At 36.5% G+C, this 27,439-nt stretch overlaps 1 protein-coding gene across 3 annotated transcripts in view; it reads right to left on the reverse strand.

Moving 5' to 3' along the window:
* col25a1 (collagen type XXV alpha 1 chain) overlaps nucleotides 1–27,439 on the reverse strand; it is a 172,281-nt gene that overhangs the window by 34,381 nt on the left and 110,461 nt on the right. For 2 of the 3 annotated variants that reach the window (XM_079257469.1, XM_079257470.1), the window contains exons 1-9: nucleotides 26,502–26,636; nucleotides 23,686–23,712; nucleotides 18,113–18,184; nucleotides 17,377–17,493; nucleotides 16,204–16,239; nucleotides 9,363–9,389; nucleotides 7,401–7,445; nucleotides 4,930–4,956; nucleotides 2,184–2,228 (exon numbers count right to left, since the gene is read on the reverse strand). In XM_079257469.1, coding sequence (XP_079113595.1) covers nucleotides 2,184–2,228; nucleotides 4,930–4,956; nucleotides 7,401–7,445; nucleotides 9,363–9,389; nucleotides 16,204–16,239; nucleotides 17,377–17,493; nucleotides 18,113–18,184 — 369 coding nt within the window. In that variant the 5' untranslated portion in view covers nucleotides 23,686–23,712; nucleotides 26,502–26,636. Of the gene's footprint in view, nucleotides 1–2,183; nucleotides 2,229–4,929; nucleotides 4,957–7,400; nucleotides 7,446–9,362; nucleotides 9,390–16,203; nucleotides 16,240–17,376; nucleotides 17,494–18,112; nucleotides 18,185–23,685; nucleotides 23,713–26,501; nucleotides 26,637–27,439 lie in introns of those variants that run through there. The other variant, XM_079257471.1, reaches the window with a different exon arrangement.

A 27,439-nucleotide genomic window follows, 5' to 3' on the forward strand; every position in this document is an offset into this window, starting at 1 on the left:
ATCAGAGAATTCGGTCAGAAACTCGGAGTAAGGTCCAGGTGGGGGATACACTAATGCTAAAAGGAGCGGTTTCTCTGAATTCCATTTTGGATGAGATAAATTTAATGTCAGGAATTCAAAGGATTTATAGTTAGTTTTGTGCTTAGGATTAATTAAAAATTCTGACTTAAAAATAGCTGCAACACCTCCTCCTCTGCCTGTAGTTCTAGGAATGTGAAAGTTTAAATAGTTAGCTGGCGTAGCTTCATTAATACTAACATAATCCTCTTGCTGTAACCAGGTTTCCGTAAGACAGAATAAATCAATGTGGTGATCACCTATCAAGTCATTGACTAATAAAGACTTATTTGGGAGGGATCTAATATTCAGTAGGCCACACTTTATTGTCTTATTTTCAGATTTTATTAGATCCATTAAAGCATGTCCATGTAAAAAAAAAGTGTCTGGAAGAGTGAGCATTAATATAACTGACCTGATCACACACCACAGATCTCTATACAGCATTCAAACAATCTCCTTTTGTTTAATAAAAAAAAAAGCCCTCTGGAAGCCCCTCAAGTATGTCTGCTCACCATACTGAAGTTTTCACTGCTTCACCTCTCACCTCGTGTTACCACAATTTCCTTGCAGTGCGTGCTGCGTATTGTTAACTTTGGCATCATCAACCAAGAAGACTAAAGAAGCCCCCAACCCCCCAAGTCGCTCTGTTCCTTGGTTTCCTCTTCCACCAGTGAAACAACAATAATATTGTAGAAGAGCAATCGATCAGGCACAAAAATCTGATGACGAGGGGGGGTTCTGCTTCGGCGTACATTTCCCCTCCTGCACTAAGTATCAATCTATCCCCGCTGTTACTGGCATATGTTAAATTCATCTGAACATATCTTGATTGAAATTATTCCTTCCACATGTTGCGCACCGTGCTGAATAAAACACACTTTTTCTGGCCTGATGCTGACAGTCTGAGATGAGGTAATCTTATCCATCTTTACTTGAAATCCTAACTATTACTAGCTTTTTGCACTACCTTGCTTCTCTTTTTTATGACAAAACAGATGAGTATGCGCTTGAAGAATGAGAGGCGAGCGATTTTCTATAAAAGTCTGAATTCCCATGGTGTTCAATTCCACTTTTTCAGTCCTGCAGCGAAAAAATCCATCACTTTTTCTCCTTTTTATTGCACAGAGGTAGACTACATCAAAGTATTGCTCGAGCTACAAAGTTTTATCGCCGCCCCCCCCTCCTACTTTCCCTGTTGTTCACTCATTTTCCACAGATGATATCCTGCATGTGTTTCCCTCAAACTGTGTCCTCCTTGGCTGCCGAGTTCAGCAGTCTTTTAAAAACCGCAGCACCCATAAAGTGAGAGGTTATCAAAGTTGTTCTCCACTGAACAGCAATAAACTGACAGTGGCACTTTTAGTACGCTGCTTCCACTCAGATGCCGGTCGATGAATTACATTTTGTTTTCATATCTAACTCAGTATTCCTTGCAAAAAGAAGCATCTCTGGTGTATAATACATCCTGGTGTTTAGTGTCAGCCGTGTAGTCTCAGCCATTTAGTAAACTTGAGCAGAACTTTTATCTCTTTCCAAAATTAAAAGGATAAATTAGACTTCTAAAAAACGGTCTTTTTAAATCCATATCAGCTTGGTCTCTGAAAAGCTTGTACGGTCTAGAGTTTTTCTTTTTACAAACACTATCATTAAAAGGAAAAATAATGTTAGTGCACTGATTGAAAAAAAAAAACATCTTTGCCCCCAAAACAGTATTTTAGACAGAAAAATGAATCTCTTAGTTCAAATGTACATGGCTATCAGAGCTCCAGGCTGCCTTTTAGTGAGCATGGATCTGGACGTGACAAGCTGCCTTGATAAAAAATAATCCCAAATGAATGCAGGAGATCATCCAACCAAAACAATGTGGCATCAGCATGGCATTACAATTAAGCTGAGACAAAATACAAAGAGTACATCAGCTGCCAGGATGACTGCTGTTGTGCAGTCTTGACAGCAGTGCAGCGATGACACTTGGCCTCTGCTGCTCTCTACAGATCTCCTCTCAGATGGCTAGCATTAACTTTTTGCACTGTTTTCTGGCTGCAGCCAGACCATCTACTGTGTCTGTGAGCAGATCCCAAGCCATAAACAAAGAGAAGAAAAAAGAAAATCGATTTACATACCTTCTCTCCCATGTCACCTTTCGGTCCCTCTTCACCCATATCACCCTATGAGGAGATCACATATGAACATATTCAGTCAGTTAAATCCGAGAATCAATCAATGCTGAAAAACCAGAGGATATACAATTTTCAGTCGTCACAGCCCAGAGAAGAACATCTCTTTGTTTGACTACCTGCCATTTAAAATGGTTAATGCTACTGGAAGAAAAGAACACTGTAGCCAAGATGAAGTACATTTCCCATATATGTACAGTGATGGTTCATCTTTACTTTGATATCAGAGTCATCACATGTGGTTAAAGTATGACTGCTTTCAGGTGATGTAATGCACTCGGTGGGGGACTGTGGATGACCTAAACTCCTGGGATCAAGAAATAAAACAACTAAATTCCAAATATTTCTATCCTTACTGTGCTTTATAAAGCATTTTGTGTCTGAGCTCAGTGCAACAATGCCGGTGCTGCCACTTGGAACAACCAGTCATTTTATTTATGAGCTGATTGAGATTCATCTCAAGAAATAACCGACTAGACTACTTTTTCGCAGAAGCATTCATATTTACTGTATTTTTTTTTTCCCCCCCCCCCCAAAATATTCTTGTACAGACCCACAAATGTAGACATTGGTGGTTAAAATGTTTGACTGTAAATAAAATACTAACGCGGAAAGTGTTTTAAGAAATGTCCTGGAAGAAGTTAACAAGACAATGATCACATTTCTTTTCCTCAGTAAAATTTTCTCAAAGAGCTCTTTCTAATTTCAAGCCTTTCTTTTTTTTTTGATAAACCATGATCTTCATTATGTAAATTATACTTTGCTCAGAGGGAAAGTAATGTTGAATGAGCCGGTATCAGTTGTATTATATATATAGAATAAAATATATTCTACATCATCAGTGGTGAACTAAAGCTTTAAATGTTGGATGTGAATGATATCATCTCATTGATCTTCAGGAATTTAAGACCCTAAGCGAGGAAACTTCTAAAACAGGCTCCATCCTCCTCAGTTTTATAAGTGTTAGAGGCTAACACTGTTTTCTCAACTGGTTAATTGGGTTTCAACCAAAGCCAAAAGCAACAGTTGATGTTGACATGTCTGGCTTTTCTCAACATTTAAGCTTAAAATACTTGGACCAAGTTTTAGTGTTCTGTGGCAGCAAACCAATTATTTCACTTTCAATAAATCCACATGGTTTTCTATTAGAATTAAGATTGTGAATCATACAACAACTAGGAGATGTGAAGATGGGTAATCAAAGCTTGTGGCACACTGAAGAGCATCATTAAAAAAGCTTAAAGAAGAACATTTGATCACCATAAACATCTTCATTTTCAACATTGCTGTGTTTTTCCAATTAGTAATCTGTTTGTTTGAAGTTAAAATGAATAGTAGCGTGAAGTTAGGATCAAAACTATTTGCTTTCCTGAATTTGGTTTTTGGCTTTGAAGGAGGAAACCAAAGCCAAAAACTACAATTTACATTGACAAAACTGGCCTTAGTTCAGAGAGACAATTCTCAGTTTGGAGGCCAAGACCCTCGAAGGAGTCTGACAGGTATGAAAATGAACAAAAATTACATTCTGCTGCACAAATAAATCATTTTGCAAAAGTTCTCTTAGATAGTTTTTCTTTTAATGGTCCTTTACTGATGTCATCTTTGTGAGAAGCAACAATGTTTAGACAAACCAGTCAACAACATTCTGATTAATGCCCAGAAGGGATGAAACATTATTACATCTTTAAAGACTAGTGGAACGGTGGATTGTGGGTAGTCTGGACTCCAGTTTCACTCTAACAAAGCTGAAACAATGGGTACTAATTGTCCTTCTCAGACTGTTGAGTTCTGCACTGCAAAAACAGCCTTAAAAAACAAGAAAAAAAATATACAAAAATTATATAAATGATGCTTAAAATAAGATAAATTATCTGCCTACAGAACAAGAAAATTTGGCTTATCAAGACTTCCCAGAACAAGTAAAAAATACTCTTAAAACAAGAGGAATTCTCTGGGATAAAAACTAAGAATTATCTTACCTTTAAAAAAAGAAGCATTTGTGTACTCAATTTAAGATTTTTAATCTTACTTAGATTTCAATTTTTGCAGTGCAGTTACAACTTTCTGGATATAACAAGATCTTAAGTCAACTTACTGACTGCAGTTTCAGTAACTGTACATTATGCTGTAATATAAATCCATTTAATACTTTACAGGACACCAGTAATGCTGTATGTCGCAGTTGCTCTTCCATAAAGTCACATCTGTACAGTGTACCAGGTATGCTGGTAATAGAGTAATCAGTCTGATTTGACTCAAAACCATAGCCTGAAGGCCAGTTTTGTGGTCGATGAAGCAGACTGAATCATCACTTCCCTTTCCAGCACTTTCAGCCCGGTCAGTGTTCACACCTCCCACCCACTGCTCAAGACAAGAGTAACAAGAGTAACTTAGAGCACCATTGGAATTAAGGAATGGTGCAAACAAAGCTGCTGTTCTGGGAGACCGGTGTCAGGAACTGGAGAGGTTATTGCATGGAGTTGGAGAAACTGGGTGCAGTTTTGTGACTCATTTAATCACTGACTCACTGCCGGCTGGATCTCAGATGGGAGTCACCTTCGAAAACAAAAAAAAAAAAACCCAAAAAGACGAGACGGAGCTATGCAGATGGCGCTGCACTCATCGTGAATGCTATTCTAACACATGGTGGGATGCTAAGAGTTATGTTTGGAAATCTGAATTAGCACTTTACCTTTTCACCTCGTTCTCCCATTTCACCCTGTGGAGACAAAAAACAGAGTATTAAACACAGGACAGCTCATGGGAGATCACTTTGGGCTGCAGAATTACTGCAGCCATTCAGGGTCAGATTGTATCTGGGGTTAATTTCATGCTAAATTACAGAAATACTCTTGTATTACAGCTCCCTTTCCCTCAGTCACAGCCTTAAGTGTCAGCTTTTATAACATATCTTTTTGACAGTATGACTGTATGAACATTCATCACCTCAATTTCAGGAACAGCTAATAATTACAATCAACATCTACTACCATAACATTAAAACAAAATGGTGTATTCATGCTTAAAAATGGAAAAAAAATTGAATGAACATGGTTGAATGTTTTCTACAATACAAAGGAAACACCACATATGAACACCAGGGCACAGAATGATCCTCAGAAACTAAGATGGCAAAGTGACAAAGCAAAAAATAGAAAAAAAAAAATGAAAACAAATATTCCTTTGAACTGAAAATAAAAAAAACTTTGATATGGCTTTGAACCAAATTAAAAGATGATTGTTGTGAATTTAAAACAAAAACCGCACACAGAAAATGTGTGCACCAGACCTTGGCCCCTGGGATACCGTCCAGTCCTGGAAGGCCAACATCCCCCTATTGACAGCACAACACACACACACACCGTAGCTAATGGACAAGTGTTACGCATTTGCAGGACAGTTGACGATGTAGCCAGAAATAGGAGATCATGTGTTATTATCAGTCTACAAACAAATTAATTCCTAAAAAGTTCAAAAGTATAAAGTTATTAAAACCACAAACTAGTTCTGAAAGTGAAGAGGATAAACATGCTGATCAAAAGCTTTATAATCTGTGCTTTGGTTCCAAATTTGAGCTCAAATGAAAAGCCAAATTCAGTGAATGCCAGTTTGCTGTTAGTGTGAGGCTCGACGTCTCTGCGGCTTGAGGAGGGAAACCGACCTCGGAGCATCTGCTGCCAAATACAATTAACCTCCTGACCTGTGCAAACCTACCACATCATTACCCTTTTAGAAGAGAAGCAGCTTTACTTCAGCCCAGACAGACAACTCCAACCAGATGAGGCTGATTAATGGAGCTTAGATGGAAAATGCAGCAATTCATTATTTTGATTAAAATGCTTGTCAATGGGCACCTAAGTATTAGCCAGATTGAGAAAAAACATATGCAAGTTATAGTCGACTGTACTTTAATTTCCTTTTTGAAAAGAAATTTAGTTTTGTTTTTGATTTTCTCATATTATTTCTGTTTCAACTTCAGCATGATGCCTTGTTTTCATGTGAAAACCAGAGGATATGATCTCTCCACCACAAGTGATGAAACTTCATAAACGCTGGGAGCTTGTATCAGTCATCGGCACACATATGGGAGCCATTGACACAATGACGACGCTATATCGCCACAAAGACGATGAAGTCTGATTAAAACCTCTGACTGATAAGGTTTGCATTAGTGATCACATCGCCTCTTTAGGCGGATATTGGTGTCAGATCAATATGATGTTGGCAAGTCAACCTGCCACTGCCGCCTGAGCAGCTTCAGCTGCTTTAGAGTTCAACTTTCTGCATGAATGAGCTTTACATACCATAACAGACTCCTTTATAACTCGATTGCACAGAACTGGAGTTCTATTTCATGGGTGCTGGCGAACCAACTCCCTTAACAAGAAATGGGAGTAAGCCTGCAGCTTTAGCTGTTTCCAGTCCGGCTTTCACTCTGAAGTGAAGATTCTTCGCTCTGGTTCCTATTACAGTCATGCATGCCTCTCTTCTCTTTTCTTTATGAATGCATGCTTGAGATTAGAAAGATGGGGCCCCTCAAATCATCTCCTCATTCATTCTCGTCACTTAAACAATCATCTGGAATAAAAAGGCTTTCCCATTTTTCCTCATTGTGAAACACCTGCACTGTGTCTTCTTTATTTGGCTGGAGAGTGAACAGTAGAGGTGAACTCAGTGTGCAAACAGATTCACGAGCAGCCAAAAACCATACTCTGTGGTTAAAAGCTGAAGATGCAGCCCAAGGGTATTCTCCTAAATAGAATTATGGTTCCAAATTTTGAGGATGCCTGTCGGAACTTTTATGATATGAAACGTGCTACATGTGGCCAGTACGAGTCCTGAAAACTCATATTGTCTTGTCATGATGAAATACAACCAGGTGTGGATGAAAACGATAATTCACAGCTCAAAGTGCAGCTGTTTTTCAAAGCAGAGTAAGACGTGATAAACGGGAGAAGGAAAAATTTGAAATTACGTCATCAAAAGTATCTCCCCAAAAAATAAACACTTGGGAAGGACACATTGCACTGGCTTAGATGTTTTATAGAAAACAAAATCTGACTTTGATTTAACTATTAAATAGATATTGCTCTGTAACATCACAAAACTAAGTCACTTTTAGTTGCAATTTCCTGACTGGTGTCTTGAAACGTGTGAGCTCACCTTCAGTCCATCAACACCTGAGATGCCAGAAGGCCCAAGAGAACCCTGGTAATAAAAATAAAAAAAAAATAAAAAAAGGCTTTTAGGTGTCATTTTTAGATGATATCCAACAGGTATAATCTAGTATGAGGTATATAATGGTTTCCTTTTTCAAACGAAACCATTATGTTACAGTTATTCTAATAAATAGTCATAATATAATATAAATTTAAATATATATACATATATATATATATATACATATATATATATATATATATATATATATATATATATATATATATATATATATATATATATATATACATATATATACATATATATACATATATATATATATATATATATATATATATATATATACCTAATAATATAATATAAATAGTAAATAATAAATATGATTAATGACACAACATTTCATATCTCTAGGTGGGTATGAACAGTAGATGTGTGTACAGAATATGGCTTTTTTAATTGAAAGAACAGTTTGTCCATATATGTCTACTTTAGGTCAGGAATAATATTATACTTTTATATTTTAGTTGCTTTTCAAAAGATTTGATGGTTGAAATGGAAGCGATTGTGTAAAATTAGCATGATATATCCTCAAACTGAACTGAACTGGATTGTATTAAGACAAAAACATGTAAAATATATCCTTAAGTCCTACACTGACTTCACTTTTAAAGGCTGAACACATTTTGAAACAGCAGTATGATTGAAGTTGGCAAGTTCTGATCCTCATGCAGCCGAGATGCTTTGTGGAATGAGCTGAGGAGATTTGCTCAATCAATGAAATATTAATGACCTGAAACTATTTTGTAGGCAGGAATGATCCAAAATTCCTCCTCATCATTGTGAGTCTCATCAGCAGTAACAGGAAATGTCTGATGCAGTTTCCAATAAAGTCAATTACGCTTTCCAGCCTGCTCTGTGTGTGAATGATTACTCAATTTGTTTTGATAAAGACATGAAAAGTTGAACCGTAAGTGTATTATTAGTTTTGTTATATCACTTCTGTCATCAGTTGTGAGTTAGAGGAAGATTGGTTTGCATACTCTGCTTTAATTTATAATGTATGTTTCAGCAAATTTCCATTCATATCTTACTGGTTTGCTTCTGGTCACCATTTGTGTATTTCATGATAATGGTGACCTATGGGTACCATGATCACATGCATAATAAATGTCAAAGATTGAAGCAGAGTAGCAAGAAGATGCTTTATTTCTATAGGCTCTCAATGTTAAGTTGTTTTTGCCCTGTGTTTTATCATGTGATAGCAACTAATCGGTCACCAAGGCGATGAAACTTGAATAGCTTTTGACGTGACCCTTGCGGAGTACGCAGCAGCCTACCCGCAACAGATCTAATTGAGCGGCCTCAGGGCCTGGCTCATGAGTCATTAACATGGCGTTGTGTCATCATTGACCCGTCTGCATATACACCCCCGCCCTCGCCGACGGGAGGCCTCTCCAACAGATGACAGCGCAGACAGGAAATGTCTGATTGGGTTACACTGAACAAACACTGGCAGCTACCTGATGGCTGGATATGGCTTACATCTGCTCCCCACATCAGCCTGTATCGCAGCACTTAACTCCAGGTTGTCTGTTCTCCATCACTCTCCTTCTCTGTCACTTGTTTTCTTTCCTCCTCATGTTTACTTGCCCTGACGGTGGCTCTCCGTCTTTAATCTCCAGGTAAACATATTTAACACCATCATATTTTTACAGCCACATTCTATAGAATGGGCTGGAACAGCCACTTTTGGGTTATCACACACTTTGAAAAAAAAAAAAAAATTCAGAAGACTTTAGCAGAGGGAGCGAGACAGCATTTCTGTGGTGTGAAATGCACTTTAATGGAATTCTGTAGATAACTCAGGCAGGACTAGTCATTTCATTTACTACTAAATAAGTAAGAAATACCAGTGCAACAGAAAATTGATTTTCTATAACTTACCTTTGGCCCTTGTGGCCCCTCAGGTCCCTATAAATGAGAACAAAAACAGAAAGGAGATTGAGTTAAGGAGTAATAAAGCAAAAAAAAAAAGTCCATGTTAGATGAAATGAGACAGTCTCCAGAGCCAACTGAGACTGGCAAAGCTCATGGTGGGATTTTATGCAGTGAGCACACACACTTCAGGCAGAACCGATTCACAATCAAACCCTTGTTTTATTCTCCAGCAAAGACTGAAAATCCTCTCATTCTGGGCCCTCTTTTCACTGAGCTGCAACATAAACATGGATCGCTAATGAGAGCTCGGACAGCTAATAAAAACTCATGCTTAAATATTTGATGATGATCTCGGACTTTATTTGAGGGAATGTAAAAATGTGTGTTGCTTGGCTGTACTACAATTTGAGCACACAATCCAACACATGAGGAAGTGTGTTACCTAAATGGGACAGTATTCGGGAAGCCATACAAAGATAATAAGTTAGTGAGAGCAAAAATGGTGCCACGTTTCTAAATGAGATTTAAATCAGGAAGGAAGATTTATATATTTTCCTTCAACTTGCTGTTTACAACAGATGAACTTTAGGACATGTTGGCTTGTCAATACTCTGCCCTGCTTTTATAACTAAAGTGTTGTTAAAAGAAGAATTAACTGCAGTAATATCAGAGCAGTTCATCAACACTTTTGCATTTGGCCAGCTTTTGTCTAAGCTTGCGCTCAGGAACTATGGGAAATGATGCCATTTGGCCCTTCACTGGCAGTCGGGGGGAGGCCAGCGAGACCCTATGCCCTGAAAGCCCTTTACAACTGCAACTTTTCTGTTTTTATTGGTGTTGGTGCAGTATAACTGTCAAAAAGATATGGTCTCCTGTTGAGTTTAAAATGTGTGTGTCCCTGCACTGAAGAAGTAGCCAGTGAGGATGTATTCAAGTTAAAAAAAAAAGTTAGACAATCAGTGCATATTAATGTACACTAAAAGTGTGTTTTACTGGTGGCCAACATGTGGCTTTGTAATGATAAATTGTCTCACAATAAGCAGTTTGATCATATCTTGTTTACTTTTTGGTTTACAAAACAGGGCGATGGCCACATAAGTGCCAAACTTTCCTATTTTCAATTTCTATTTGTACAAAATTAGCCTTTTAAAGGCAAGTTCTCACATTTACAAACACGGCCCACACAGTTGCAGCTCATTTATAGTGAATTCCATCTGCGCTTATAACAAAAACCTCAATGAAAAATTTTCATTGCTCAAACCAGCTAAGTTAAAGGTTTTCCTCCTGCTTGCCTTTAAAAGCCTTTGTTAGCTATCCTCAGTAGGGTTTGGTAAACATGTTTACGATCCACTAGGTATGTGAGAGCATGTGCCACTCGCCTGAGTGCTAATTAACTTGGCTACATCTGAGAGCACTCAGGAGCTACTTGCTGAAAAGAAGATTTCTTTTCTCTTTTTTTCAGAAATCAAGAGTCCTTCAGGAAGTCCAGGCTGTTTTGTACTCAATGTTTTGCCCTAGCACTGCTTGATAATTAAAACTGAGAGCAACAAATTAAATTACATTTAAAAGAATGCAATTTCAGCTAAAGTTAACCATTATTGAAACACGTGCTCAGCATTTCAGCTGGACCTCTGCTGCTTCTGTAAGCTTTTATAAAGAAAAGGATCCCAGAAATGTGCAATATCAATAGAGCAGCCATTGAAGTCAAGCATCCAAGCACAAACACAAAGCGCTGAATGTTTGGTGCTTCCATTCATGACGTGAAAATGACAAACAATGAGGCAGTTGCCAGGTCAATTCCCACACTCAGACTGCAGCACTTTAAACCTCGGATTTTTAAGGACTTCCAGAGTGTGCAGCTCGGCATTTACAGGAAAAAGTATTTGGGCTGATCAAAGAGCAGAACAGCTCTGTGATTCAGCTTTGGGCTGCAGGTTAGGAACTTTACTGCAAATCTTTTCTTTTTACATATGACTTCTACAATATTATTCTGTTGACTTTAAATGATGGTGCTCACAACTATAAAGGAAATGTATCATTTTGACAGGCTCGGACTTTATTTAGTTTCTCAATGTTTGGGAAATGCAGTTAGAGGTTAGCATAACATTGTGATGATGACTTTGGACATGTGTGCTTTACTTGATCTGTGTGCACACTGTTTAGTTTTCTAAGACTTTTCAATAACATTAGCTTTACCAGAATAACTAATTTAAACAAAACAGCAACTTTCAGGAAAAAGGCATTAGGTTATGCTGTCGACATATAGCTGAACCATAACTCAATCCTATTTCTGAAAATATGAAAAACATATTTTTTTAATCCAATTTAGGCATTAATTTCAGTCTTTGTCCCATTCTTTGGAACTCATTTTGTACATTTTAGCTCTTCCAACTTGGGTGGACTATGTTATGTAAAGTCATTGTCCCACTGAGGACCTAGCTCTGTATATTTTGAATAGATGAGCTTAGAATTGCACATACATAACATAGCCATATCTATTTATCTATCTGTCTATCTATCCATCCATATACATCCATACACACATATATATACACACATACCTATATATATACCTATACATACCTATATATATATATACCTATATATATATATACCTATATATACCTATATATATATATATATATATATATATACCTATATATATATACCTATATATATATACCTATATATATATACCTATATATATACCTATATATATATATATATATATATATACCTATATATATATATATATATATATATATATACATATACCTATATATATATATATATATATATATATATACCTATATATATATATATACATATATATATATATATATATACATATATATATATATATATACATATATATATATATATATATATATACATATATATATATATATACACATATATATATATATATACATATATATATATATATACATATATATATATATATATATATATATATATATATATACCTATATATATATATATATATATATACCTATATATATATATATATATATATACCTATATATATATATATATATACATATACCTATATATATATATATATATATACCTATATATATATATATATATACCTATATATATATATATATATACCTATATATATATATATATATACCTATATATATATATATATATACCTATATATATATATATATATACCTATATATATATATATACCTATATATATATATATATATACATATATATATATATATATATATATATATATATATATACATATATATATACATATATATATACATATATATATACATATATACATATATATATACATATATACATATATATATACATATATACATATATATATACATATATACATATATACATATATACATATATATATACATATATATATACATATATATATATATATATATATATATATATATATATATATATATATATATATATATATATACATATATATATACATATATATATATATATACATATATATATATATATATATATATATATATATATATATATATATATATATATATATATATATATAGAGGCAATTTTGAATTTGGTCAAATAAACTGCAATAAAATATTTCTCAAGTTAACTTGACATTTTCCAAAGATTTACTTGTTAGATTACTCTTTAAAGAATTTAATTTTCATTAAAATTTTTCAGTTTATCTAGTTCAAATGAAATAGATATTTTAGATCTGATTTTTTTTTTAAATATCTAGCTTAATCTGTATGTAGTCCAAAAACAGATAGCCATGGCCTACATGCCAAGCCATGTCCCAGATTGATGATATCTATAACAATGACCCAAAACTTTTACAAAGATAACATCAAGCAGATTCATTGTAAAGAATAGAGTGCTAAAAATCTGCCCGAGCATTGGTTGGTTCGATCAAGCGTTTTCTAAGTTGGCAACTCCCACCTTTGCCCCTCATGCAACATTTTAAAAAAAGAATTGGTCAGAGAAACCAAACTATTCTCAGTAGGTCCTTGTTATATTAGAAAATTAGATCCCAACATGCATGCATGGTGAGTTGTAAAAAAAGCTGAAGATGAGTCATTTGTGCATTGTGGGTAGCTTTGGAACAACATAGGGTTTAAAGGAGAAACATATCTGGAAATAACACTAAAATACACATGGAGAAGTTTTATTTCAGTAATGGATGGAGCATAGTCATGCCTTTTTTAAAAAAAAAAAAGTATAATCAAGTTCTAAATGAAAACTGAGTGCAAAGCTGTAAGCCACCTTAAGGGAGCTGACCACCCCTTAATTTACCCCAGAGAGACCTTATGGCACTGATATTTTGAAATGAGTCCTGAAAATATTTCCTTTTCTTCTTTGTCGTCTCTCCACCTCCCCCCTCCTCCTTGTTTCTCCACGAGCGTTTAATCCTTCTAACCAGCACCACATGTCCTGGAAGGCTGCTGGAAAATACTGGAAACTACTTTTGCCTCTTTAACAACAGCTTCAACATTAAAAATGGCAAGCTGTGTCAAATGGCTCCTACAGGGCACTGTAAAAGAAGAGTAAAGTTGTGGCCCTGGAACCCTTAATGTGCAAATCTGACAATCCCAGTCAAATAGGACTGCATCCTTCTGCATCATGATCATTTTGAAGGTAAAATAGAAAATATACTTGTAACTCTATTTAGAGGCTGAACAGCACAAATAGGCAGCTAAAGAGACTCCGCTCTATTCCAACATGCTATCTTAGCCTTTTTTTTTTTTTTTTTTTTACTTCAAATAGAAAGAAAAGCCATTTATTTTTGCCTGAAAGCTAACGCTCTAACAATGTAAATGTACCATGTCAAATCTTTCTTACATTTCCTAGACTCTGCTCATCTCGTGCCGCTTTATTGGGGCTCTTGATTTCCAGATGACATTATTCCTTGTTAAATGTACATTAGTGTCATGCAGTGTATACACACATAAAATAACATGCTTCCAGTCAGGATTTACAGTTAACAGTGATTATATTCATACAAAGCTTCACATGAAGACTTTGAGCTCATTATCAATAGGAATTCTTATTTATCTTTTTTTGTCAGCTGAAGCTACACAGTGAGCTGTTATGACAGACGTAAAACCATCTTATGTCTATTCTATGTTTAAGACATGGTGAATCCTGAAACAAAGATATGCAGCCCTTTTAGCTGATATTTGAGCACAAAGAGGGATAAAGACGGCAGAAAATTTGCCACATACAAGCTGAAAAGAGACATGTCACATAAAGTAGCTTCCAAAGGTATTTTTTCTTCAAAGAAAAAGCCTCTAATTTCAATGTCCATGCATTCACAATGCACCAATTTCCTTCATAGCATGACAAAAGGTCAGAGGAGATGAAATCATAAATGAAAACACTTCAGCCCCACTTCACTTCTCTGCACCTGTGAAATACTCACAGCCCCGTGTGTTTATGTGTCATATATTTCTTTACTGTCTCTGGAATTTGTTTTGACCTTTTCAGTGCTACTTTTATGAGGAAACTTTAATCAAACGCTTTATTTGCTGAACACCGCAAGCGGCATTCATTTACCGGTAACTGAAACAGCCTGAGGTTTGCAGGCTTTTTAAAGGAAAACAAACGTATTTTGCTTTATCGTAAAATGTGTCATTTATATTCACCATGACACTGCATGTGGAAAAGCATCTTTTAGCTATTTTGATTCCCACATACAAGATATTAAAAAGTCTGTCATTAATACAACAAGGACTTCTTTGAAGTCATTAATTCCATCCTTTTAATGCCCTCAAAGAAAAACAAAACTAAAACATGCTTCCTTGCATTTTTTCCTCTTTTCTTGGGGCAGTAGAGATAAAATCAAGGACTTTTGTGGTTGATATGTAACTTCATGGCAAAAGCAAAAAAATGTGAAAAAAGTTATGACAGAATATCGTCTCTTTAGTGTTACTTGCCTAAAACTAGTAACGGACTCAGCCTGACCAGGTAATGTTCACAATTTTTAATTAGCCACAGTTTAGTTACTTAATGTTATCTACACCAGTCTTTTCCCAAGGTAATGTCAAGGGTCCACCATCTTTTTTTTTTTTTTTTTTTTTGTTTGGAGCTTTGCTCATAAATTTCCTTACAATCACGTGTTGATCAGTGAAATTAATGTTATTTTTCAACACATGAATTTCACTGATTTATCTGATGCATAAACAACAAGGTGATTAATCATGCTATATTAGAAAATCAAATTTTACATTATCTTGTGATAGGAGTTGATTTTTGGCTTGTAGGGAGTGAACTGACTCCAAGACTTTTTCCTCAGTATCTATAGGGTTTGATATTTAAGCCAGTAATTTAGTACTATTTATTTTCCAAGTGTGCAGAGACCAAATGGCTCAAAAAGTTTGAGAACCACTGCTTCACCCATCCAGTAGTAGAGCAGGACACTGTGCTAGAAAATGTAACATCAACAGTAGTTGAAGGATTTAAGTTTGTTTTATCAAGGAAAAAGAAAGCTTAAGTAAAAATATAAGCCGCCTTGGAAAGCTCAGAATTTGGAAATTATTGCAAAAGATGTTTTAACATATTCAGAATATTAATGATGTGACAGTTGTAAAAATATTATGCTCAATCTAAGTACACTCACATTACTGCAAATTTAAAGTGAATTTGCCACAGTATATTACTGTACTTTATAATAAGTCATATTGTTACATTCTGTTGGCGTGCAAAGTTACAGTTAATGTGCCTGGCATTGGTAATCAAGGCAAAAGATTTCCTGAGGTGCCAAAATCAGCTAAGATCATTGTCAAAATGGGATTTCAAAGGACAAAGTTAAAGGTAAATTCCTCACCATGGGTCCCATTTCTCCTGGATTTCCAGGATCACCCTAGAGAAAAGAGAGGGACAATTGATTGATGCAAGAGCAACCCACTTCTAGAGAAATGATAGAAACATCCAGAGTTTTAATGTTACCAAAATGATTTTTTCAGGTTTAAAAACAACCTGATTGTGCAAGTTAGGTGTGTAGAAAGCAGCCGGATTGTCATGAGGAGCTCTGACTGGTTCACACACAGAGCTGACTGAGGCGTTTACCATGATGTGCCATCTCGATTGTCTCTATCCAACAATTTTGTTCTAGTCTGCTTTTAGTTTAGACCTGGCTCAGATCTTTATAGCAACCAAAAAGCAAAACTTTTATTGATTTATGGCTCTGTGAGGGATTGTTGAACTGTCCCTCCTTGAGTGTATTCTCTGCTGATAGCAGCTTGAATGGGCTCCAGCTACCCTCCGACCCAGGATCGGATGAGCTAGGTGTAAAACAAGCTATATTTACAGTATGCTTTTTGTCTTCCTCTCAAGTTATTTACATCAGATGAAACAAATCACAACGGAAATTAAATGGCTTTCAAGAGGAGTCTAATTTCTTAGAAAAATGTGTAAACTTTTTGCATCTGCACCAGAAGGACCGAAAACAGTGATCATCAAAAAAATTGAACAGAACCACACAAACAACACTTACTATATTTGCTCTCGCGCTGCAATCTCTGCCAAAGCAATAAAGATCGGCTGGAGCCCACAGAAGGTTTTATGGCTGAACAAAACTGACAGGCTTTTACGGTTTCTTCTTTCTCTCAGAGTTCACATAAATTAGTGAGATGGCAGTGATAGGCTTTAAGATATGGAAAATATTACGCTAAAATGAAACACAACCAAGTAAAAGTAAATCTATACCAGCGGACATCCTATTGAGATCATTTATTTGTTGATAGAGACGTTAAGATAATCAGCCATAAAGTAGACAGTGTAATACTCATTAAAAAAGTTTTCATCAGCAGAAATCAATCAGAATATGAGTAAAAACAGGGGAAAAGTGCAGCATGGCTAAAGGTTGTATCTCCTGAGTTCTGATTATCCGATGACATCTTAATCACATGCAAACAGCAAAAAGAAAATACCTTGTCAGCTTTACCAGACATTTCCAAGTCTTAATAGACTATTTGGGCTTGGAAGTCTAAATACTCACTGGTAGACCTGGAACACCTCTGGGTCCATCCTTTCCTGTGTCCCCTGGAGGACCCCTAGGTCCAGGTGGGCCTGGTGGCCCTGGTGGCCCGGGTGGTCCTGCTTGGCCCTGATCTCCCTGTATGTCAAAGAACACATTTCCGCATAATTATGATGTGATATTGTTGGATCCACTAAGGCTGGAGCCACTACAATTACAAAATGATACAAAGAGGGTAGTGGAATGATTTCATGGGTGGCTATGGACTGCCTCCATTCATAACCAGGAGGAGAGTTTGTATTTTAAAGCTAGCGTACAATAATGAAGAGGAGCTGTAATGTCATGATTTATAGCTGAAGTATTAATCCTTTAAAATGCATGCAATCCTAAATGGACTGTACATTTGGTAAAGTCTGAAAAAAAGTCCCATTTGTTAGTGAAGTACTGCAATGATCAGGGAAGAAATACTGAAAATGTGTGGTCCTTTACTGTAATGGATTACAAGAGATTTTGAAAAAAAATGTTCATCAGTTTAACTTTCAGGAAAAGTCTTTTGATTAGTGCCAAGATGGTAATTCATTTTCCTTTAATAAAACATCCTCTAAGGACTTTTCCATATTTTCTTTAGCAATAACAGAGGGAGTGTAAGAGTGCATTTGACAGATCTGTCTGAAGGTTGCATGCACTGGTCAGAGTGAAGTGATTTTGGTGAGACTTGGCATAGTGGACAGAAACAGAATGAGGACACACCCACTACCTTAATGAGCCGTCGCTTTATGAGCTGCTGGTCAGCGGAAAGAAAGCCATGATTGATCTTAGGGAAGACCATCTGAGCAGGTGTGTGAGGTCAAGAAGTCGTAGGTCAGAGGTGAGAGAAGGTTGAAGAAGGATGAAGTCCCAGAAGAAAAGGAGAGGAGGAGGAAGAAGGAAAATGCAAAAAGAAACAGATTTTGTTAGAAAGGCTTGTGTTCATGAGACCTCAGTCCAGCGCCTTCACAAACAGAAGAGAGAATCCACACTTTTCCTGTGTTTTTCGAAAGTCGGGGCTTATTTTTTGGAACTATGGCCCATAATTTACACCTCTGGGGTGCGAATGTGCTACAGTAACCCCTAGAAAAATGGGAATTACTCTTCATCTGTGAAAGCGCTGTCATCGTTGTGCCTGCCGCTCAGTCAGAACCTGGAAGCTGTACACACTGAAAACATGGTCAACCTCAACATTTGGGGCTGATTTCGAACCTGATGTCTTTTAATATTTTATTCTACAAGTGTCCATTGACACCAAGTAGCTTCAGCCACTGCTGAAAAAAAAGTCCTAAAAGCCAGTTTGGTGGTTTTAAGGATTTGTGGCAAACCATGTGCATGAACTATTTTGCCACTTTGGTTCATAGTTGAATATTCCCCTGAGAGCTCCTTCCATTCACATGAACATGAATGGACAAAAGCCAGACCATGTTTTGGTCTCAGGATACTGATTTTTGTTCCAGTTAGCTGCAGATTACAAGGTTGTAAAAGACCACCTATGCTTGAAGACCTGGCATGTAGAGTGGAACAGAGATTTCCCGAGTGAAAGGCTGGTAGCAGCATTGGGGAGTAAAGGACAACAACTGATTGGCGTTCAGTAATTAGGTTGGGTTTTGTCTGTGCAAACTCCGTCATCAGGGTTTAAGAAAATAGCTGACAGTGATTCATTAACTCCCAGTGTGTGCTGCAGATGGGTCAGACTGAGCAGCTAGGCAGTGCCACCACCGACAAACCTTGACAGTCAGGATCTGATTGCTGTGCAAAGCAGCCAGTGTGGGAAGACCAGGCAATCCCTGAAGGGACAAACAGCAGAACATGGCACAACGCACACATGACAATTAAACAATGAGTGAACAAAAACAAGTAAAGGAGGAAGAGGGAAAAGCATCTTACATGGATCTTACAAATGACTGAAATAAGCTGTATAATATGTGGATGTGTCTCTAATGTGCATGTGGAAAAAAAACTAAAATGAACTTTCACAGATGAAAACCTTTAAGTTCAGCTCAAACCCATAATTCACTTGTAGAATTTTAACTTTAAAACCTAAATGTTTACTGTCAGAAAACTTGTTTACAGTGGGCATGTACTGTGTAGAATACAATGATCGGAACAGTAAGTCATTTGTGTCATATAGAAACAATGTTGTGATTACCATAGAATACCCCCTAAAGTTTGACATGTTGATACATTGAGTGGTGTTGCTCAGTGAGCTTCAGAGAACATCAAGAGATTGAGATGTTTGATGGAAATTCAATCAAATGGTTTCCAATTCTTTTCAACAAACTTCATAACAGATGTGATCTAATCATGAAAACTGAACAGAAGAAGAAAACATCGGGCCTACTTCTTATTGAAAGGACACAATGCTTTACAGCTGTATGCTAACTATAATCTGAATCCAAAAATGATGACTTATTCTATGTCCGACATGGTTTTCGGATGCCCTAGTGAAAAGAAAAAAAGCACAATATCAAGTTTCATTATTTTGGCAGAATACATTATTTATAGTTATATTTTTATTTTATCCAACTTTTCTTTTGGCTCAAGAAACAAGATTTTTTATCAAGACATTTAAAAAAGTCATAAAAGTGTCAAACCAAACTAAACTAACTATGTTCATGATGATGTGGATGGTTAGCATGTTACCTGTTAGCTAATTCCTTAAATACATTCAGCTGTCAAATTTTTTTTCCAAAGTATGTGATTAACTCACTACATTAGTTTATTGGGTTACAGATTACACCTTATAAAGCATGGACCCGACGCTGCCTGCAGCATATTGTTTCCTAATTGTTGAAAAGTTGATCTTGGATGCTAGCAAAGATTAGTTAAATGTAAGCAGCTCTTTCTGGAAATTGCGCAGTCCATGCTAGCATCACCAATCGTGATGCCAAATAATATTAGCCAAACCAAGCATTCCTCTTCATTCTGAAAAATTGATGCTCTGTTGACAATTAAATACACTTGAAGCCACGCTTGGTTGTATTTGACCAAAATAACAATCTAATCTTATATTTATCTATGTTCTAGTAGCACAAAAAGCAAATGGATCAGCATGCGAAAATGACACCACTCCTTCTCTGATGTGATTGTACATTCATTTGACCATTTTTATGTTGCAGGTTATGCTCCACCATAAATAACCAACATGATGAAAGCGTTTGCTTTCAGACTGGCATACTAACACAAACATGTCCCATGAGAAATCGATTAATTTTCATCTAAAGTCAAGCTGAAGATAAAATCTGCTCTAACCAAACAAGGCTTTTGTGCCATCCCTCTGGTTTTCCAAAGATAATTCAAAAAGTATGGCTCATTAGGAATGTGGCTTTCAAGCCAGGCTGTTTTAATTCTGCCTGCAGCAGAACAGAGCAATGGATACACTTACACTGCAGACAATAGCCATGCTGTGTGCAACTAGGATTGAAGCACAAGTATTTCTCAAGATATTTACAACCTCAAACATTTTGAGGAGAAAGGAACAAAACAAGCAGTGGATTATGATCTGGTGGAGAGTTGGTGGACATAAGACTCCAGACATGAGATGCTGTGCAGAGCATATGCAGGGTGGAGTTTATTTTTTTTCCTTCTTCTGCTTCTTTTAGGATTTTCTTTGAGGCATAAGCAAAAAAAAAAAAAAATGACTAGAGAGATAGTGGGCAGGTCAACATAATGTTGACAACCTAGCTGACCAGCATATGTTGCAATTTGAGAGAAGTAAATGTGTTAACGCTCGGTCTGCGTATCCCTTCTACTTTGATGTCCATGTGTGAGAACGATAATAACATTGTGGTAAACATAAGATCTTAACCATTTACAGACTGCTTTTGTTTGCTCTTCTCTCAAAGCGGATGTTGGTTATTTGGTGGGGAGCTCTATGGCACTGCCTGCAGAAAAGTGACTCAATCTGGAGTAAGCAAAAAGCTAAATATGAAGACAATCAGCATTAGCCATAATAGGACAGTAGCCAAATCCAGCATTTCCTCAACCACACCATATACACAAAACAACCCAAGCAACCACAGAGTGAATATCTGTATATGGTATTGATTTCAAGGTCTCTATTTAGAAAGTTTAAATATATTTATGTGTGGATGAAAACATTATTTGAAGCCTTATACATGACCTTAGAATTCATAACTCAAAAAAAAATCAAACTCCATCTTACATTGTGCAAGGACTGATAAAACAATTGCATTTTGGGGAAATCTTGGGAATTCTTCGGTTTTTGCCTAACAGCTGCAGCTTGTGCTATTCCTCTAAAAGGACCACACACTTTTCTGTGTGCTACAAATAGCCAGTGACTTCTGTCCACAAGTGTTGTTCATGTGGTGACGATGCATTTGTTTGTGAAAAGAGGCCAATTTATTATTTGTTGCTTGGTTAACCTCTGATATTTGGATGTGACCTGTTACTTTGAGTTCTCATAAATGGCTGACCCTGACATGTGGGGAGCAGACAGAGGAAGTGGACCATGTGATGATCTTCACACACCCTTAGGCCACAAAAGCTGGGGCTCTAAACTCATCCTTTTAAAAAGATCTACTCATTTTACTATTTTAAAAGAAAAAAGCAGTTTGATGTGATCTGGCCTGCTCTTGTGCAGAGAAGACACAATCTTGACATGCTCTGTTGTTTATGTTTCCTACCATATGGGTCCAATCTACTCCATGTGTAGAGTCAATACAAAGCATGAAATGAGCTTCATTTCCACCAAGATAGATAGACTGAAGGTCAGGCAGCACTTGTCCTGTCACACTGCGATTTGTTAAGGAAATCTCTCTAATACTGTTCCAGTACATTTACTCACTAATCTAATGTGCAATGTCAATATGTTGTTCTTGAAGGTAATGCAATTTGGTGTTGACTTAGACTGCTTTCATGCATGTAGCACTTCACATGTGACCTGTCTGTTAATTTGTAACCTATTAGAGGACAATTTTGCTGTGACTGGATGTTAATAAAATGCTATTTTGAAATAGACTGTTTATTTCCTCATTCAGACGGATAGACCTTAGCTAGTCCTTTTTTGAAACTGTCCATTATACTGCTATTAAACTAATAAAGAAAGAGGACTCAGATGAAAAGGGAACAAAAAAAAATGGCCAAGAAATTCCCAAGATAACTTATCCCCACAAAGATCTTGCCTTTGGTGGCTTTGAAACTACAATAGTTTTTAAGCAACTATGAAAATGAAAAAAAGATATTAAAGCTGCAAGTGTATTTGTAGAAGTTCTATAGGTGGAAGATTACTGATCACAATCCCTGGAGATGGCTTCAATTTGAAGCGCGCCTATGTGTAACATTAGATGTGTCACTTGGAAACCACTAATTGAATTTCACATAAAGGGCCATTTGTACTGACTTCTAAATCATCAGGAAACCTGGTGAAACTAGCCCGGAGGAAAGCTGACAGAGTTCATCGGCAAACTAGTAACGTCTGGGTGGGCGCCAGCGCTGAATTGGGATCAGATCCGCTTGAGAGATGGCTGGTATTCCAGTGACAAGACAAACTGTGTTGCTGAGTTCTCTTTTCGCTGTGTGCCAACCTTTGTATGCTCTTTGGCTTCACAAAAACCAATTACAGGCATTCAAAGTGACTTTGACTAACATGCAATCTACCCTTGATGAACAACAGCAGATACAGAGGAAGTGAAAGTGTGCGTATACTTACGCACATGTGACCCCGGTTAATGCAGTTTACTTTAAACAAACCTGTGCAGCCTGTTTTTCAAAGAGGGCTCATTTTTTTAAACCACTATTTGAGAAAAATGAGAGCAAAACTCGCTGCTAAACGGAGATAGCCTAATTCATTTCAGAGTCTGTCAAGCATGGAAAAGCACTCCCATTAGCATCATTTAGATGCGGCGCTTTTATAGAAATGTCAAGAATACAGAGCTGGAAATGATTAAAGTGGTGAATACGCCATGTCACGTTGAGGATTGAAGATAATCGCAAGTAATTACAGAGACAGAGCTAGTAGGCTTTTGATTACTGCTGAGATTGAGCAGTGCTCTTCTGCTGGTGTGGAAAAGCTTGATTTCATATTCAATTTGAACACAGAAGTACATTTTTTAAAGTACGCCACCCCCAAGTCTTCCAAAGTATCTTGCCATTTTTGCCTGCTCTGTCTTAGATGTAGAAATAAACAGTGCTGAGATGCTTGTTGTATTTGGCCACACTGGAAGAACACTATCCCTGGAATTTCATGCATTTCAAACCTTTTGCCCACAATTCAGCTGGGGTAGACACACACAGTCACATGCATCTGCTAATCACAAGAAGTTCGAGTAGACCACATACCCGTGGTCCCTGGTCGCCTTGATCCCCCTGCAGAAGGAAAAGAAAAGGAATTTGTCTCAAAACGAGATCATCAAAGACACATTTGAACACGTGTACAAATACAGTTTGTAAGACGCACCAAAATCACTCAAAATATTCATAACATACTGATAAAAGGAAAATAATCCAAGAACCCACAACTATTCATTGTGGTTGAAAGTGAAATGACTTATGATAACATAGACAAACATGAATTTGGTATGAGAAGAGGAGAAAGAAGGAGTGCAGCAGTGTGAGGTTTGGTGGGTTTAGCGTAGGAGGGACTGATTGTGGGCAAACTGCGACCCAAGGCCAGATTTTATGCCCCAGAGATCATTGGTGTTCTGCCTTTTTCTAGGGGAAGATCTCATTGGATGGAACACAATCCTGAAGGAGAAAACATTTGGTTTTGAACTGACCTGCATGGTGAAGACTGTGGTTTTATCACATTAGTCTGAACACTAAAGCACATTTTTGACTGAAACAAAGAAAGGAAGACTCAATGCGAGAATGTAAATTATTACCGTAATCTGTCTATAATCGCATTAGTAAGCATCCTCAAATAATCCCTTTGTTCTCTTTTTGGCCACAGTGGTAAAATGTCCCGGACAACTTATCACACATGCATGGGAATTTTGCTCAAACAAACTTCAGCGCAATGTCTGTGCAATTTCAAATAAAGCAGTTCTTGGGATTTTTGTAATTTTTCATCCAAGCATCGTGCCAAAACCAAATTTAATGGGAAAACAGTTGTGAACGGCCACTCTGATGAATGCTTTATTCGTCTTGGGTGGGAAGAATGCACACAGTTGTTTCTAATTTCATTAAACTGCAGATGTAGTAGTTCACATGAAAGATGTGAACATGCATATAATCAACAGGACTGTGTTTTTTTCATGGCTATCAAAATGGCTGTTTGACGTTCATATAAATCTGGTTATGTAAGTTGGGCTTTTGAGTTGTTTTTAGTGTTTTATACAAAATGTAAGAAAAAGAAATCACACTATTGATTTATGACATTGGTCATTGACAACTACTAGCAACATTCCACACCCCACATCACAAGAAATAATCAGCTGACAAACAGTGAAACTTGGCACAAAAGACGGCTGTGATCATCTGTTTCTTTGCATTTGACTCTAGGTCTGGTTAGCACTCTCACGCTATTTTATTTAATTTCCTGTGACTTACAGCACAATAATCTTTTTTATGCATTGGGTCAATACCCACGTTGTTACACATTTCACACAAAGTATGAACAAATAATTTATTCACATAAGGCCTTTAAAAATCTTAATTATCCACAGTAGCACTTTTGACTTGTATTTCAAATTCTCAAAACAACAACCTCTTTTCATAATAAATGAATTTAGGGACTTTATCAACTTCAGTGTGATTCTGCCAGCAGTAAGAAGGCAGTGGGGTTATTTTGCATGCTCTGCTGCTGGTTTATAGAGGATTGCTCAGTGAGGCATTTAAGGCTTTCTACTCTAGGTTGTCCACTGTGGATTTGTGAATGGTGGAAGTATTTAAATATTTAGACCAAAGGTTGGAAGGACTTCACTCCCAAAGAAATAAAAGATGTCAAATTACAATTTTTTTATGGATAAATTAATTCTAGGAAGAGCTTAAAGCACTATTTTTTATTGTTGTGTCCAAAAAAAAATTTTTTTTAGATTGAGGAGAAATATTTCTTAAAAAAGTCACAGTTGCATCCTTGGAAAACCACCAGCTGTCCAAAACAATCAGTATATATGTCAGTGTTACAATCTAAAGGTTGCAAATATCCATCTATGTTTTAAATTGGAATAGTGTCAAAATTACATACATCTTTTTTGAAGGAAAATATCAGCCAGGTGCTCTTCGGATTCTCTAGTCTTCCTCTTGCTTTTCATAATATTAATCTAGTTTAGTTTTTGTGATCTTTGCTATTCTACAACACCTGTAATATTTTGAATTGTTTTGTAAATGAAATGAGCTATGCAAATAAAGCTGCCTTGCCAGTCTGCAGCCTGTGAACTTAATGTAAAGGAAGGAAAGTATCAGCAAAACATCAGCTACCTATCAATCTTTGGAGGATTATGAGGTTATATCAAACAACCTGAAATATCTCTACAGTGGGAAAGATTATTCACAGGTAGAGAATTTTTAAGAAAGTTGCCAGTCATCTCAGAAAAGAATATCTTAACAAGTTCACCCGAAGCGTTGGCTGTTCAATACAAAAAAAAGACAAGATCAGGAGAAAGTCTTTTCTCTCTAAAAAGAACACAGCAGCATGGCATCAGTGCGCAAAGTTGGATATAAACAAACCAGACTTTTAGGACAATGTCTTTTGGACACATGAGAACAAGGTGGAGACGTTTGGCCGTTACAGACTTCGCCATGTTTGGGGAAAACCAAACACTGCTGACTCTAAAATGCAGCATTGAAGGAGTGATGGTTTGGGCTTGTTTTGCAGCCACAGGAGCTGAAAATCTTTCATTGTGTCAATGATAAACTCTTCTGCATAGCAAACTAATTTAGTCAAATGTGAAGACATTTGTTTCTGAACTAAAGCTTGACTGACACGGAGTTATGCACAGCAACAAACCAACACCGGGAAAAGTAAATCAGTTTTTGATGACTTCATACCAAATGTTTCCTTTCAAACCTGTTAAAGCAGTAGACAAACCTTCCTCCACAATGGCAAGTTGGGCTGATCAAAGGTCTGAATTAAGTTATAACTACAAAGGTTTCACAGGTTATTATAAAGATAAGGGATAAACCAATAAAAACAGCAAATTATAAATATTACTCACCTTTTCACCCTTTGGACCTGGAGGGCCCTGTGAAGCGAGAGAAACAAAGATTGCTTAAAATAAAAAACAAACAGGAAGGAAATAAACCACAATCAATTTGAGTTATTTGATATCATTGGACACACAAGTAAAAACAAGTTCAAAATCAGGATGACTAGTCATGATAACCAAGTAAAACAGAACAACTAAAGATGACTTGAATGTAATGAGCTGCAGGAAAAAAGTTTCTGTGAAACTACGCATACTTTCTGACATTCATGATTTGATTAAAATCTGTGTCACAGACTAGCAAAAGGCACCTTTTGCACTGTACACAGCAGGTCAACATAAAACAGATCCAAATCAAGTCCATGTTTACGAAGAGGATCAAATCCAGCCATCTCTAACCAAGAACTGGCAAGCACATTGTGAAATGTGCCCTGAACAGGAGGAACACTTCTTTTTATTTTCATTGTGCACAGCAGTTTTTGTGAGCCAACTTCACATCCAGTGTCAGTCGGCAAGCCGCCCCTCCAGGGTGGCCTCAGAAAAAAGGTTGTGGGTGTACTAGACGGTTTGACAATGAGGTGTGCATCCATCTGGATTTATGCACAAAACAGTTTTTTTTTGTTTTGTTTTTTTTGTCTTGTCCAGCATTTAAGCAAGCAGACTGATGTTCTAGATGCTGTGTTCTGCTGAGCAAATTTATTTTGCCAAGGGGAACTTTTATAGATGTAATGATCCCCTTGTATTTCTTGATTCTTATTTTATTTTTCTATTTGCTTTGGATAATAGTTAACTATTATTAAATATTATTATTAACTAACTATTAAATAGTTAATAGTTAGTTACAGAGTTTATGCTGCTGGACCTGACCGGAAAGGACAGGAAAGGGGCAGAAAGAGAACAGAAAAGAGAACATAAAAAACAAAAAGAGATCAATCCATACACGTATATGC

This window comes from Telmatherina bonti (assembly GCF_933228915.1).
Source record: "Telmatherina bonti genome assembly, chromosome: 18".
Classification (NCBI taxonomy): Eukaryota; Metazoa; Chordata; class Actinopteri; order Atheriniformes; family Telmatherinidae; genus Telmatherina; species Telmatherina bonti.